Source organism: Staurois parvus, unplaced genomic scaffold, assembly GCF_062004578.1.
Source record: "Staurois parvus isolate SC_StPar_1 unplaced genomic scaffold, SC_StPar_1.0 ptg001328l, whole genome shotgun sequence".
Classification (NCBI taxonomy): domain Eukaryota; kingdom Metazoa; phylum Chordata; class Amphibia; order Anura; family Ranidae; genus Staurois; species Staurois parvus.
Genome location: NW_028319124.1, coordinates 1443454 through 1456731, shown reverse-complemented (window position 1 = coordinate 1456731; position 13278 = coordinate 1443454). Strand labels below are relative to the sequence as shown.

At 39.2% G+C, this 13278-nt stretch overlaps 1 protein-coding gene across 3 annotated transcripts in view; it reads right to left on the bottom strand.

The window, feature by feature from the left end:
• Positions 1-13278, bottom strand: part of ADGRL1 (adhesion G protein-coupled receptor L1) — a 584175-nt gene that overhangs the window by 5642 nt on the left and 565255 nt on the right. For 2 of the 3 annotated variants that reach the window (XM_089661218.1, XM_089661221.1), the window contains 5 exons: positions 7590-7681; positions 7098-7266; positions 4067-4274; positions 3507-3632; positions 1319-1336 (listed from right to left, as the gene is read on the bottom strand). In XM_089661218.1, the coding sequence (XP_089517344.1) occupies positions 1319-1336; positions 3507-3632; positions 4067-4274; positions 7098-7266; positions 7590-7681 (613 nt within the window). The remainder of the gene's footprint in view (positions 1-1318; positions 1337-3506; positions 3633-4066; positions 4275-7097; positions 7267-7589; positions 7682-13278) is intronic. The other variant, XM_089661220.1, reaches the window with a different exon arrangement.

Below are 13278 nucleotides of genomic sequence, written 5' to 3'. Positions count from 1 at the left end.
ACATAAAGGCCATTACATTCTGTAGCCCATGATAAGAAATAGGAGGGCTTAAGAGACTCTGGGATAACACAGAAAGTATGCACAGGACAGTTTTGAAATTCTGGCAAGACCAACGGGTTCTTTTTTTTTATCAAATAAATATAATAAATGCTTCCAATGGATTATTAAACAGACCAAAAATTCACAAATAAGAAAAATTCATACTTAAGTAAGACAAATTCATACTTATGATTTACACACACCATAAAGTGCTATTAAACCCTTACATTTGTATTATTTTTTTTAAGAGGAGGGCAAAACTTTCAATAAATGATGTTTTTCTGTTTAAAATGATCACTTTGATTGTCTTTGGGCCAATTCCCAAGCCACTGGCCCCCTGCTTGTTTGTGGGTGTCTTCTTAGCCGGGTGCAACCATAGACAAACACAGCACCTGACAAGCCACACCCCAGTTCCCTCTTCCAAGAAACATGCCTATGGTTCTGCTGCCCTCTGTACCCACATTTAAAACCTGGAAGCTCGGGGAAGCAGTGTGAACACCCAGGACCCAGCACCAATGATAATGGACTGCAGGTAAGTGTTTGGGTACAGGGAGGTACAGAAATGCATTAAAGTAAAAAAAAAAATCCTAGCATTAAGTACCACTTTAAGATTACTGCTAAAGTACAGGCTGTCAAATGCATCCTGAATGCATCCTATCAGCTGTGGCTGCTGAAATTTCTAGATATACTGATTGTTTTGACATGGTTTTTAATGGATATAGCAATTGCTTTCACACTTTTTCTCATATTTTCAATTTGAGCTCCAGCTATGTTTAAATGATAACTGAACTAAAATTACAGTTAATTTTGTTTACTACTGGTATGCAGTCTGGGGAAATGTAACTTATAATAAGGCGTACATGGTACAGCAGTTTTTGGCTTGCCATTACATTCGCAGTGGTCAGTGAAGAAGTGTGTGAATGTAGTGGCAGTCAGTATAGTAATGCATTGGTAATGTGGTGGCCAGTGGAGTAGTTCCTTGATATAGTGGTAGTCAATAAAATAGTGCATTGATGTAGTGGTAGTAAGTTGAACAGTGCATTAATGTAGTGGTGGTCAGTGGAGTAGTTCATTAATATAGTGGTAGCCATTGGAGTAGTGCATTGGTGTAGTGGTCAAAGAAGTAGTGTATTGGTGCAGTGGTAGTCAGTGGAGTCTTGCATTGGTGAAGTAACACCCTGTGGCTACTTTCTTTCTCTCTGGAGCACAAGTGCTGATTGCATTTGTTATAAACTATTAGCAGTAGTAGAATATTAGGAAGGTTAAATAAGGCACTTACTGGGATCTCTAAATGTTCCTGTATTTCCACCATAAAAGATCCAAGAAAGACAGATAAGAAAGACAGACAGAGATACATTGTTAGACTCAAGGTACAGAGATATGATGATGTAGAAAAGAAAAGAGGAAACTATATGGCAAAATGCGATGAGGAGTAAGAGAAACAAACATATTATATGTTAGGAAGCAGTCAGTAAGGCCACCTCTCTTCTTAATTTATCTACATCTACATACAGAGGCCACCTTTAGTCTTAATTTATCTACATATATATTTATTTCATGCATATTGTAAATAACATAGCATGCTTGCTCTATGCGTGCTTTTCTGAAATGATCTATAAGGATTTGCAAGACTCAGTGGAGAGAAAGAAGGAAGATGGTGCTGGAAACACGATGGGAGACAGCTAATGCTGAGCTCATTGTATTGCTTTGTACTTGCATTTTAATGCAACCAAAGGTTTGGCACTATAAATGCTGCTCTACGTAGCTTTTGAACTACATTGGTTCTGCATATTTCTAAGAGTAACGATATGACTAAATATTATACTGGGCGCCACATATGGTCTTTTAGATCTGTAAAATAAATTATTTAGATCAGTATTATAGAATGAACACAGATATGACTGTTGTTCAATCCTGTGGTTTTGGATTGGAAATCAACTGCATAACTATTGAAATTCTGTGACCTCAACAGGCAGCCCTCTGTTTGACAAGTCTTTGAGAAACTTGATCATCTAAAAAATAATTTTCTGGATAATCACTGTTGTTCCCCCAGGTAAAGACTAGCAACTGGTGTGTCTTCCTGGTGCATACTCATGAGGATGTGGCAGGAACTATTGTGAATACTTATGCCTAAATTTCTCCAAAGAATGATTGAATAGTGGTCAAATTTATTTCCACAATCACATCTATGGCTCATCTGAAATATGGCTCTGCAGGAGAAATGATATACACTATATGGCCACAAGTATTGTAGTCAGATTTTTCTTGTGAAGGGTACTGTTCATGTCAGAGCTTACAAAAACATTATAGACAACTGTGTGCTTCCAACCAGGAGCCAACTGTTTGGTGAAGGCCCTTGTTTCTGTATGACTGTGCTTCAGTGCACAATTTTAGGTCCATAATGACAAGGTTTGATGGGTTTGGTGGTGAGGACCTTGAATGACCTGCATAGAGTTCTGACCTCAACTCTACTCAACACCTTCAGAATGAAATAAAGTGAAGACATCGAGCTAGGTCCTCTTGTCTAACCTTAGTACCTGACCTCTTTTGGCTAAATGAGTATAAATTCTCACAGACACACTCCAAAATCGTGTCTCTCCAGAACAGTGGAGGCTGCTATAGCCCAGTTGGATTAAGTAGGGAGGAAACAAAACAACTTCATATTAACACCGGTGGTTTTGGAACGTGAAGTCCAACAAACTCAATTAGGTGTGATAATAAGGTATCCACAAACTTCTGGCCATATAGTGCACACATGTTTAGTAAAATGACATGAGTTTGCAAAATGAAATATTGGTTTTACGAAAATTTTACTAGGTATCAAATATGGCTTTGCTGAGTGAATGGAAAACTGTAATTTGACCAAAATAGACATAAACAACCTCACAGAAAAGTAGGCTGATTTCATTCTTGAAGTGGGGCTTAATCAAAATGGGCCATTCAAATTACAATACATTTAGTCTCGTGCTAGATATTTTTAATATAAACTCTTGTGCTAATAATTTTACAATATAGCTCTTAGGCGCCATTCACATGGCCACTGTCAGATGCCAAAAATAGATGTTTGAAGCGCATTTTTAATTCACCTCAGCTGCCTATAAAAACCAGGCAATGGCCACTGGACAGTCCCATACACATTGCCATAGCTACAAAGCTGTTAAATACTCCCAAACTGGGGCTGAGCCATCCCCAAACCATATGATAATTGCGGCAGCAGAGAAGGTAGAACAGGGTTTTTTAAAGTCAGTGGGTCTTAATACTCAAATCATCAAGGTATTATGTAAAATGTTTCCTTGCTCAATAGCAATACATTTTATACATTTAGGTCTACTTGCAGTTTAGGAGATTCAAGTGTACACAGGTAACTACGAGCCTCTGTAGAAATCCATGTTGGCTTTAATACACATATTACTTTGTATTATATATATATGTCTGTCTAATATATAACAATATATAATATGTCTCACCAGTGGTGTTGTATCCAGGGGAGGATGGACTAAAGCCCACAGACTCTGTGATAAGTGTGTTATACGGGCTGGTGCCTACACGGCTTTGCAGCACAGGATTCGTCAGTAAGTGGTTACCCATTGTGCCTTGGAGGACAGTAAACAAGAGTCAGATTGTCTATTAGGAGTCAGGCCCTGTTTTTATTGAAATGTAAAGCCTATCTTTAAATACAATTCCTAAGTTCAACTTTCTGACAAACAGAATATTGCAAGTCAAGCCAGTGAATCAATAAGTTATATAATATTTATTGTGAATCTTTTCCCCTTACACAATCTCTTGGTGTTTTCTAGGAAATGTTCTAATATTATATGGGTTATTGTAGACTCAGCCGTATTAGTGGAAGGCAACTTTTCCTATAATCAGAAGAAAAAAGTTGAACATTTCCTATGGATACTAAAGAGTTTGATCAAATGGTAATTTCAGTGTCCTGACTCGCGAAACATCAATTTGTCAGAAAATTAAAGTTGTTCTCTAAATCCCTCAGCTGAACCTTTCTCAGACTTTTAGTGGTTGTACAAACCTCTGTTTAGAGTCGGGGTGCTATTTAGGTCTCCGGCAATAAAGGAGGATTCTGTCTGTTTTCTGACAGTGTCATTCCACATCCGACGAATACGGCTCTGGGTGTAGTATCGACTGTTAACTGTTGATTTCAAAGTTCCGTGTTCTGCTCCTGGACCCCTCACACAACAGTACGAATGTCTCAGACATTTGCTGTATTCCTTATGTACCTGCAGAGACAGTGTACAATAAAGGCTGTTTAAATTGTAGTTGTAATCTCTCAGACCAGGGCAGCCATTTTGCTGTCTAAGCCTACCCACTCACCAGCCTGCACCCTGACATTTCCACCAGCAACATCAGGACAGTAGATGAGCCCAACCACTTTCTCTTAACCACTTCCACATTTCACAACAATCCATCTTTTATGCCACAATGGGCAATTGTCACCTTCACATGTCTATCACCTATTCACCCTATTTTTGCTAGCTGGGGAATAGTGCAAAAGCATCTTCCTCTTATATGTCAAATGTACCCAATGTTTTACAGTCCTTTTTTCACACCTTAAAAGAGGTCGACCTTCAACCAGGAATAAAAATGGTTTGGTCCAAGCACTGGAAGAGTCATATTTACAATAAGGCAATGTGGGAATCTTGTAACAAGCTCAGTGGGTCCTATAGATGTAGAATAAGATAAAGTTCTCCTAATCTGTCACTTTGTTTTATGCCATAGGCACATTCATATCTAGGACAAACCACTTGCAAGGTAAGGATATGAGGACTGTTTCAGCAAAATGGGGACATGTGCGGGGTGCGGGTTGTTAATTCCTCCAATCAATAACCAAATCACATAGATAGGAATTATGTTTAGGCAGCGACCAAAATCTTTAGTACTCTGACAAAAAGCTTCCCAATTCAGGTAAAAAAGACCAATAGGCAGTTCCAATGCATATTAATACTTCTAATTCATTGAAGATTCAGAAAAACAATGTCCAAATGATGTAAGTCTTTGGGGGGGTATACCTCATTCTTCTGACTAGGTCTTATACAATACTCTCCTAATAAACTGTATTTCCTTCAGAAACTATGGAAGGTTTTGGAGAAAAACAGAAAAAAAAGTCTGTTGTGGATTTATTCAGTAGCATAGGGGTTGCTCTACCACTATCAACTCATGTGAAAACAAAAGGTTCCATTGCTCTTTCACACATTTGGTGGACTAAAGTATAGCTGATGAGCTACAGTGGTGCTGACAGAGGAGGATAGTACTGTATAGTGCAGCCTTTCTCACCCAGGGTTCCTCCTGAGGATGCTAGGGGTTCCTTGAGCATAGGAAGGAGCGTAGTTGATCTACCACAAGCAAATGTAAATTTTCCACTGACTACCAATTTAAGGGATCATTCCTACACAAAATTTTCACTGTCTGCATTTCATTTCATCATACCATATTCATTTAATTTCAAGGTTACTATTGAAATAATTTTGTGGTATACTGCTGGTAGTGTTAAAACACTCTAGAACAGCCTTTATCAACCTTAACACTGAGGAACCCTTGAAATAACTTTCTGGTCTCAGGGACCCCCTGCTAAAAATTACTATATTTAAAAGGTATGATACATTAGTGTGATGGTCAGTGGGGAAGAATGCTCCTTACACTTGTGGACATTGGGAAGGATTACCCCCTTACAGATGGCTAAAAAGATCAATGGTGTCAGTGGGAACTTATCTGAGAGGCAAAAATTGCTGATTGCTTAAGGAACCCCTAGCAACCTCTGGAGGAACCCTAGAGTTCCATGGAATCCTGGTTGAAAAACCCTGCTCTAGAAACATCACATTGCTTATAATATTACTTAAAACATTCTACAACTTACTGATGATACAAATGTACCACAAACTGTGGATTTAACCATTTTTAGCAGGGGTTCCTGGAGACCAGAAAATTATTTCAAGGGTTCCTCCATGACAAAAAGGTTTAGAAAGGCTGGTATAGCATGTAGGCACACTGCAATACCAGATATCACTAACAGGTGGCATACTAGGTGAAGTCTAAAGTAAGTTTCAAGGCTTGATAAAATTTCGTTTTCCTGGACCTTTTCTTTAACTAGGAGGCACACATAAACACTAGAACTGCAAAAGATGCGCTCATGCTGTGAAGAACGCCTAAAAAACTGATTAAAATATTATTATAATTAGGTAGTTGGAAATCATTTAGACTGTAAACCACAGCAGACTTGATAGCTATTGCACTGTTTTTTTTCTTTACGGCAGCAAAGATTTTAGATTAGTCCTATTACAGTAAAAATGAAAAGCAAATGTTAGCCTGCAAAGGTTAAATGATGTTGCAATTAGCACCAGAATATTTATTAGAGCTGATATTAGCTCCGTTTTCCCCATAATGTGATATGGGTTGCCTACTGTTTTGTGGGAGAAGCGGATGGATTCCAAATCTAATTTACATATGTAGAATAATAAGTTAATGTACTGTAGAAAATATGCTTTTTTTCAGCTCGAGACCATGTTCTTACATTTAAAAAAGCATTTTATGTGCCTGTAATTATAGAGGAAATGAGAAAAATGGGGCCGGGTAACGAAGAGACAATTTACAGTGACTGACAGGCCTTCTGCGGGGAGTCATAGAGAAACACTGGCACTAGCACAATGTTCTTGATGTATTGGAGACAGACAGAAAGCACCAGATATTTAATCATGAAAGGTGCCATTCTGAAACAAAGTTTTATATAATAATGTGTATCGTGACTTAAATATACATCAGATTTTGCCTGGTATTGTCTTTGTGGTGGAGTCAGGAATGTTCAATTCCTGTGTAGCAAGGCATACTGGGGTTGATCACTGCTGTGTCAAGCTCTGACAAGATGTTGCTTTGTGTTGAGAAGCTCTACAGGAGATGATGAAGTGCATACAGGTCAATGATTTCCCTGTGTAGGTGTTCTTGAGATTTCCACAGAGCATAATTGCAGTGGTGTAGCCTTCTGCTAGGCCTCTGTTATTAGTGAGGCTCGCGGCAAGACACGCTACCAGATCTACGGGTTGCATGCTAACCTTCTTCTGGAGAGCACAGTGGAAGATGAAGATGAAGAGGCCCTGCAAGGCATTGAAGGTCGTAAAGAGATACGCCAGGACCAAAGACTCTTTATTGATGAACAGGAGACCAAAAGCCCAGGTGAGACCGAGGAGGAAGAGTAGGGTAACTGCCCCTAAGGCCCATGACCTGAAATAGGAAAAAATAAGTTCATAAATAAATATCAGGTTTATTTGAAGGTAAGACACAGTACCGGAAGAGCCCAAGAACATTATTCATCCCTCAGGTTAAAATCAGAACATTTATAATCATTTTCACATAACTCCCTGAGTTTTCCATAATTAGAGAAAACAAATGGACTCTGATAATAACCATTACATCTGAAAGTTATGCTATTTGGTCAAAAGTCAAGAATATAGACAGATGGGGGGTTTGCTAAAGCCGCCTGTAGATAACTGTTCTTATATACTGTATGTGATGATGGGGATTAGTGTGTTACTGAAAATCCTTACTTGATGTTCTCCAAGCGGCTGGAGTCTGGCTTCAGGACAGAGGAGGAGCGAAGCATCTTGTGGAGAGTGACCAGCAGGATAAGTAGGTTCACCTAAAAACAGAAATAATGAGAGATGAAAGAATATGTAAAAATGTGTTTCAAAATTGATTGGATGCATTGTTCTGTCTCCATCACACCATATTTGGATGATTCTTGTATCTCTATTCTTCCACAATATCCTCAGTTCACCTCAGCATAATCCATGCAGTATTTTGTTGTCTGTATTTTATTACCTTGTTTTATGTTAATGTTTAATCATCAGTGGGTATTTCAATGCAGTAAAGGTGCCATTTTACTGTTATTTTGACTGTATAAGTCAGTTCAGACTGGCGATGACAATAAAGTAACACTTTATCAATGTTGACATTTTTGTTTCCATTTTCTGCTCTCCAGTTTTATGAAAATGGACTCCTAGGCTCCAGTTTCCTGCCTTGAAGAAGGGGTCTGCTGAGCAGTAGGACCTGGGGTAAGCAAGTACCACTGAACAGTTCAACCTGAGGATGCTTGCCCTTAACCTATGGACACGCTGGACCCTGTCTTCAGACTACAAGTGTATATTCCCTCTAACCCTAAGCAGCAGTTTTCTCTTCCTGACAACATATAAGTATTTATTTTTTTATGTAACCTTCATTTATAGAAAACGTTTTTTCCATGCATTTGCATAGGAAGAAACAACACCATACATAAGAATAGTGCAGCAAAGATAGTATGTAGTGTAAAGCTGACAATAATCAAAAATGCACACTAGCATTATATCAACCAAAAATAATGGTATAAGACCCCAGAAGGGCCCTACCTCAACCAATACGGCAAGTGCATGAGAAAGAAGAGATTGGTGAGTCCAGGTGAGTGAATGCAGGTATCAAAAAACCAAGGCCAGGTAGCTGTGAGGGCACTTGGCCCACTAGACCAGCAGCAACATATAAGTGTTTTGATTGTATATTTACTTGTTAGACTTGGAGGCTCTGTCCATAAATTGCATACTAGAGGATGTGTGTAGATTAGGCTTGTCTACTATGTAGAGTAGTTTTGGATAGGCTCATATCAAAAAGTTGGGTTCAAAATCTTTCTTGTAATGGCGTAACTTGTCCAGTACTTAGGTTAGGGACATAACAACTCTGCCTAGGTTTTAGGTGTGCTTCTAGTGCTGTTTGCAGCTGATACAGTATTCATATTTAAAGGAACTGTTGTTAATTTATAGACCTATGTTTATCCCAAGCATGTTTGAAGCCACTTACTATTGACTGACTCTCTACCTCTGCTGGAGGTCTATTCCAAACATCAACTACCTTTTCAGTAAAATAATACTTTCTAAGATTAGTTTTGAACTTTCCTTCAGTTATTTTGAGGCCATGTCCCTATGTTCTGGATCTTGGTTTCATACTGAAAATTATTTTGAACCTTATTCACCCCTTGATGTATTTAAAGGTTTCAGTCATGTCTCCTTTTTCCCTTTTTTCCACTAGACTGTATATTATGTTTCTTAAGTCCCTCTTGATGTTTTATCCCTCAGATCGTTCACCATTTTTTTTGCCCTTCTATGGACTCGTTCTGTCTTATCAATATCTTTTTGTAACTGAGGTCTCCAGTAGTAAACACAGCATTCTAAATGAGGTCTCACTAAAGATCTATATAGAGGAATCAGAACCTCCTTCCTCCTGCTGGTGACCCTTCTAGTGATGCATCCTTAAATTCTGTCCATTTTTCCTGCCGCCTTGATATGCTCCTTACATTTGTGGACAGTAAAAATTCTCCCTACAGATAGCTAAAAAAAAGAACATTGGCTTCAGTGGTTACTTATCTAATAGGTAGACATTGCTCTTTACTCGAAGAACCCCCATCAACCTCTAAAGGAATCCTGGGGTTCCATGCACTAATGTATTTGAATAACTCCCTGCTGTACTGTCCCTGAGACCCTCATGTTGTGTTATCAGCCCCTTCACTCCATATTTCCATACTTCCTGCTCTCTCATACTTATACCACTGCATAAAATAAATCTGCTTTCTTGTAGGATTGATGAAAGCTAGGTCAAAACACAAATAAATAAATGCCTAATTCAATTTTCCATTATAGTTTAAACACGGAATATCATTTTTTTTGCAATAGTCAAAACTATTGTTTCTCTTTTCCTCAAGCAGCACCTCTATCTTCTCCTGCTATATGCTGTTCCCTGACCACCCACCTCTCAACTTTATTAAACCATGAGATCAGCTTAACGGAAAGCACATTTTTCAAGAAGGTCTTCATTTTAAATTTCTTGTAAAATGTCATAATTTTTTTCTTGATTCTAGACATAAAAACCTCTTGAATCTACAATAAAATGTTATAAATGGCAGGTTATCTTTGTGATTCTCTGTGTGTTTCAATCTAACGCATCATCCACTGTCCAAAGACAATCAGCTTGGACTCATCAAGCTTGATTATAAATTACTGGCCTTAAATTTGTTGCCAGCTTAGGCTGTACTAAGCACATGTTCTTTGCAGCTTTTAGATTAGCAGTCTGCTTACTAGGATTCTCAAAAGAAATACTGCAAAGGAAGATGCACAGTTGATATTGGCAGTATGGAGTTGTTTGTTGAAGGACCTTGTGGGTGCACTATGGAACATGACCACAAGAGGCTGCAAAGCCACAGAATACTTAGCGCTCAATTATTATTATTATTATACAGGATTTATATATCGCCAACAGTTTGCTCAGCGCTTTACAATATAATGGGAGACAATACAGCAACAACACAGTTCAATACAAGAGGGATAGGAGGGCCTGATCCTGGGAGCTTACAATCTAAGAGGGAGGGGCTGGTGGTACAAAAATTAATAACTGTGGGGGATGGACTGGTAGAAGGAATAGAATATTCCATTATTAGCTGAGGGCAGGATAGGCTTCCCTGAAGAGATAGGTTTTCACAAATCGCTTAAAAGTGGGCAGAGTAGGCGATAGTCTAATAAATTGGGGTAGAGAGTTCCAGAGGATGGGGGAGGCTCTGGAGAAGTTTTGGAGATGAGCATGGGAGGAGGACACAAGGGATCTAGAGAGCAGGAGGTCGTGGGAGGAGCGGAGAGAATGGTTTGGGTGATATTTGGAGACAAGATTGGTAATGTAATTTGGGGCAGAGTTCTAAATGGCTTTATACGTTATTGTTAATGTTTTGAATTTTACTCGTTGGGCAATGGGAAGCCAGTTGCGGGATTGGCAGATAGGGAAGGCAGACATGGAACGGTTAGTAAGGTGGATGATCCTGGCAGCAGCATTCATAATAGACTGAAGAGAGGATAGCCTGCGATTAGGTAGGCCAATGAGGAGGGAGTTACAATAGTCAAGGTCAGATATAACAAGGGAGTGAATAAGTTGCTTAGTGGTTTCCGAGGTTAAGAACGGGCGTATCTTGGAGATGTTGCGGAGGTGAAGTCTACAAGATTTGGACAGTGGTTGGATTTGGGGCTGAAAGGACAGATGGGAGTCTAGGATTTCACCTAGCACCCTGGCATAAGGGGAGGGACTGATGGTTGTATTATTGATCTTGATGGAGAAGTCGGGGGAGGGGGCACGGGCTGGAGGGAACACTAAGAGCTCAGTTTTGGAAAGATTCAGTTTGAGGAAGAGGAGTGACATCCACGCCCATATGTCACTTAGTAGGTTAGTAATGCGAGAGGAGACTGAAGGGGCGAGGTGAGGGGTAGAAAGATAGATTTGTGTGTCATCAGCATAGAGATGGTATTTACCAGGGTTGTGTGTATAATAACTGTATTAAAATGAAAACAAAGTTCCACTTTCAGAATGAAAATATGGACACATGGGGGTTGATTTGCTAAAAGCAAATAGGCTGTTCACTTTGCAAGGAAATTTGCACTTTGCATGGGAAATTTCTCCAGAGCTTAGTGAATGAGTTGAAACTCTGCTGATGTCCATCGTCTAATCAAGCAAGCAAAATGCACTTTTTCAATTTTGCTTTAGCACGATTGGATATTCTTTGCAAAGTGAAATTTCGCCACATACACTATGCTCTGGGAAAAAAGTGCAGTTTCCCTTGCAAAGTGAAAAAATCTATTTACCCTTAATAAACCTCATTCACTCCTCTGAACTTTCCACATATCAGGATTCCTGCCTTAGCAGGATACCCAAGATACATAGAGAAAGTGAATCTCTCCAGTGAGAACATCTGACAGGGGTTCTAACTCTTGCATTTTATTTAAAGGTTAAAAAAGTTTTGGCTGTAGATTCAATTTAAGATGCTCATTCACCTTTCTAAAAGCCTTTATTGTCTCATTAAAGTGGTGTTAAACCCAAAACAAAAAATGGATTATATTGCAGCTTACCAATCATTGGAAGTGATTGAATTAGTTTATTAGTTGTATTTTTTAGACTTTTCCCCTCTGTTTTCACCTATTAATATGACCAGTAACACACCTCCTGTATTAGAGTGCCTCCACCCTGGATGAAGGAGCACCGGGATACCTTTGGTCAATGGCCTTGTTAATCTGGGGGGTGGGGGGGGGCATTGTTAGATATGCTATCAGATAGAGATACACTAACAAATTAAAGCTGAACTCCAGCTAACACTTTATAAGCAGTTGCAGCAACATTTTTTTTTCCTTTTGGGATGAAGGTTTTATATAAATAAATCTGATCATTGTAAGCCTCCCTGCCCGATCAGTAGGAGAAAATAAAGGAAGGAAAGACTAAAAAAGAAACTAATGCAGCCATCACATCTAAAAATTGGTAAGCTGCAATATAATAAATGTTTGCTTTTGGGTTTAAATGACTTTAAGGTCTACAACAGTCTTGCATAATCTAAGTTGAATTTGCATGTTACCATGGCCGCACCTGAAAGTTTAGGAAGAGAGGGAGATAGACAGGTACAGATTTCCTGGAAAAAGAAATGGTGAGACAGAGAGAGAGAGAGAGAGAGAGAGAGATGGAGAGAGAGAAAGAGAGAGAGTGGGACCCTGAACTGTGAAGGTTTGCCCTCTTGAACATAACCCTTCGGCCTATCTTCTACACCTCACCTCCCTCTCCAAACAGAAATATAGCCATTCCTTGGCTATGTACCTCACTGGATTGGAATGAAGCTATGGCTTGCATCCCAATCCAGTGGAAATCCACCTCACCTCCTCCATTGGGTCATTGGATCAAAGCTGTGAATTACATTCAGAAGATGGAGGTGCTTACCTCCTCCCTTAAGCAGCAAGAAGCCTGGTTTTACTGGACTCTATTCTCAGTCTCAGACAAACTCAGACAAATAAACAGACCTTCTGGCTTCCTGTCTGGAATAATGGCTCAGGAATCCCTGCCCCCCACCCCTTTTAATTTTCCTTCTTTTCTCCTCTCCTCTTTGTTTCTCTATCTCCCTCTTATTCTTCTCTAGCCTTCCCTCCCTTCGTCCATCCTACATTTATAAAATTGGTGGGGACCCTCATGGACCCCATTAGCAACATACCCTTTCAACCTGGTGGTTCACCTGCCACCCATCTTCTAATTTAATTCTAATTTTTCTGGGCCATCTCACCATGGGAAACTACCGTCTGGTATTTGTCAATATATTCTCTGTGTGTGTACCTGATGTAAAGACTTGAATTTTAAGTCAGCCTGGTTGACATTTAAAGTGATACTAAAGCTTTGCTTTTTTATTATAAATAACAAACATGT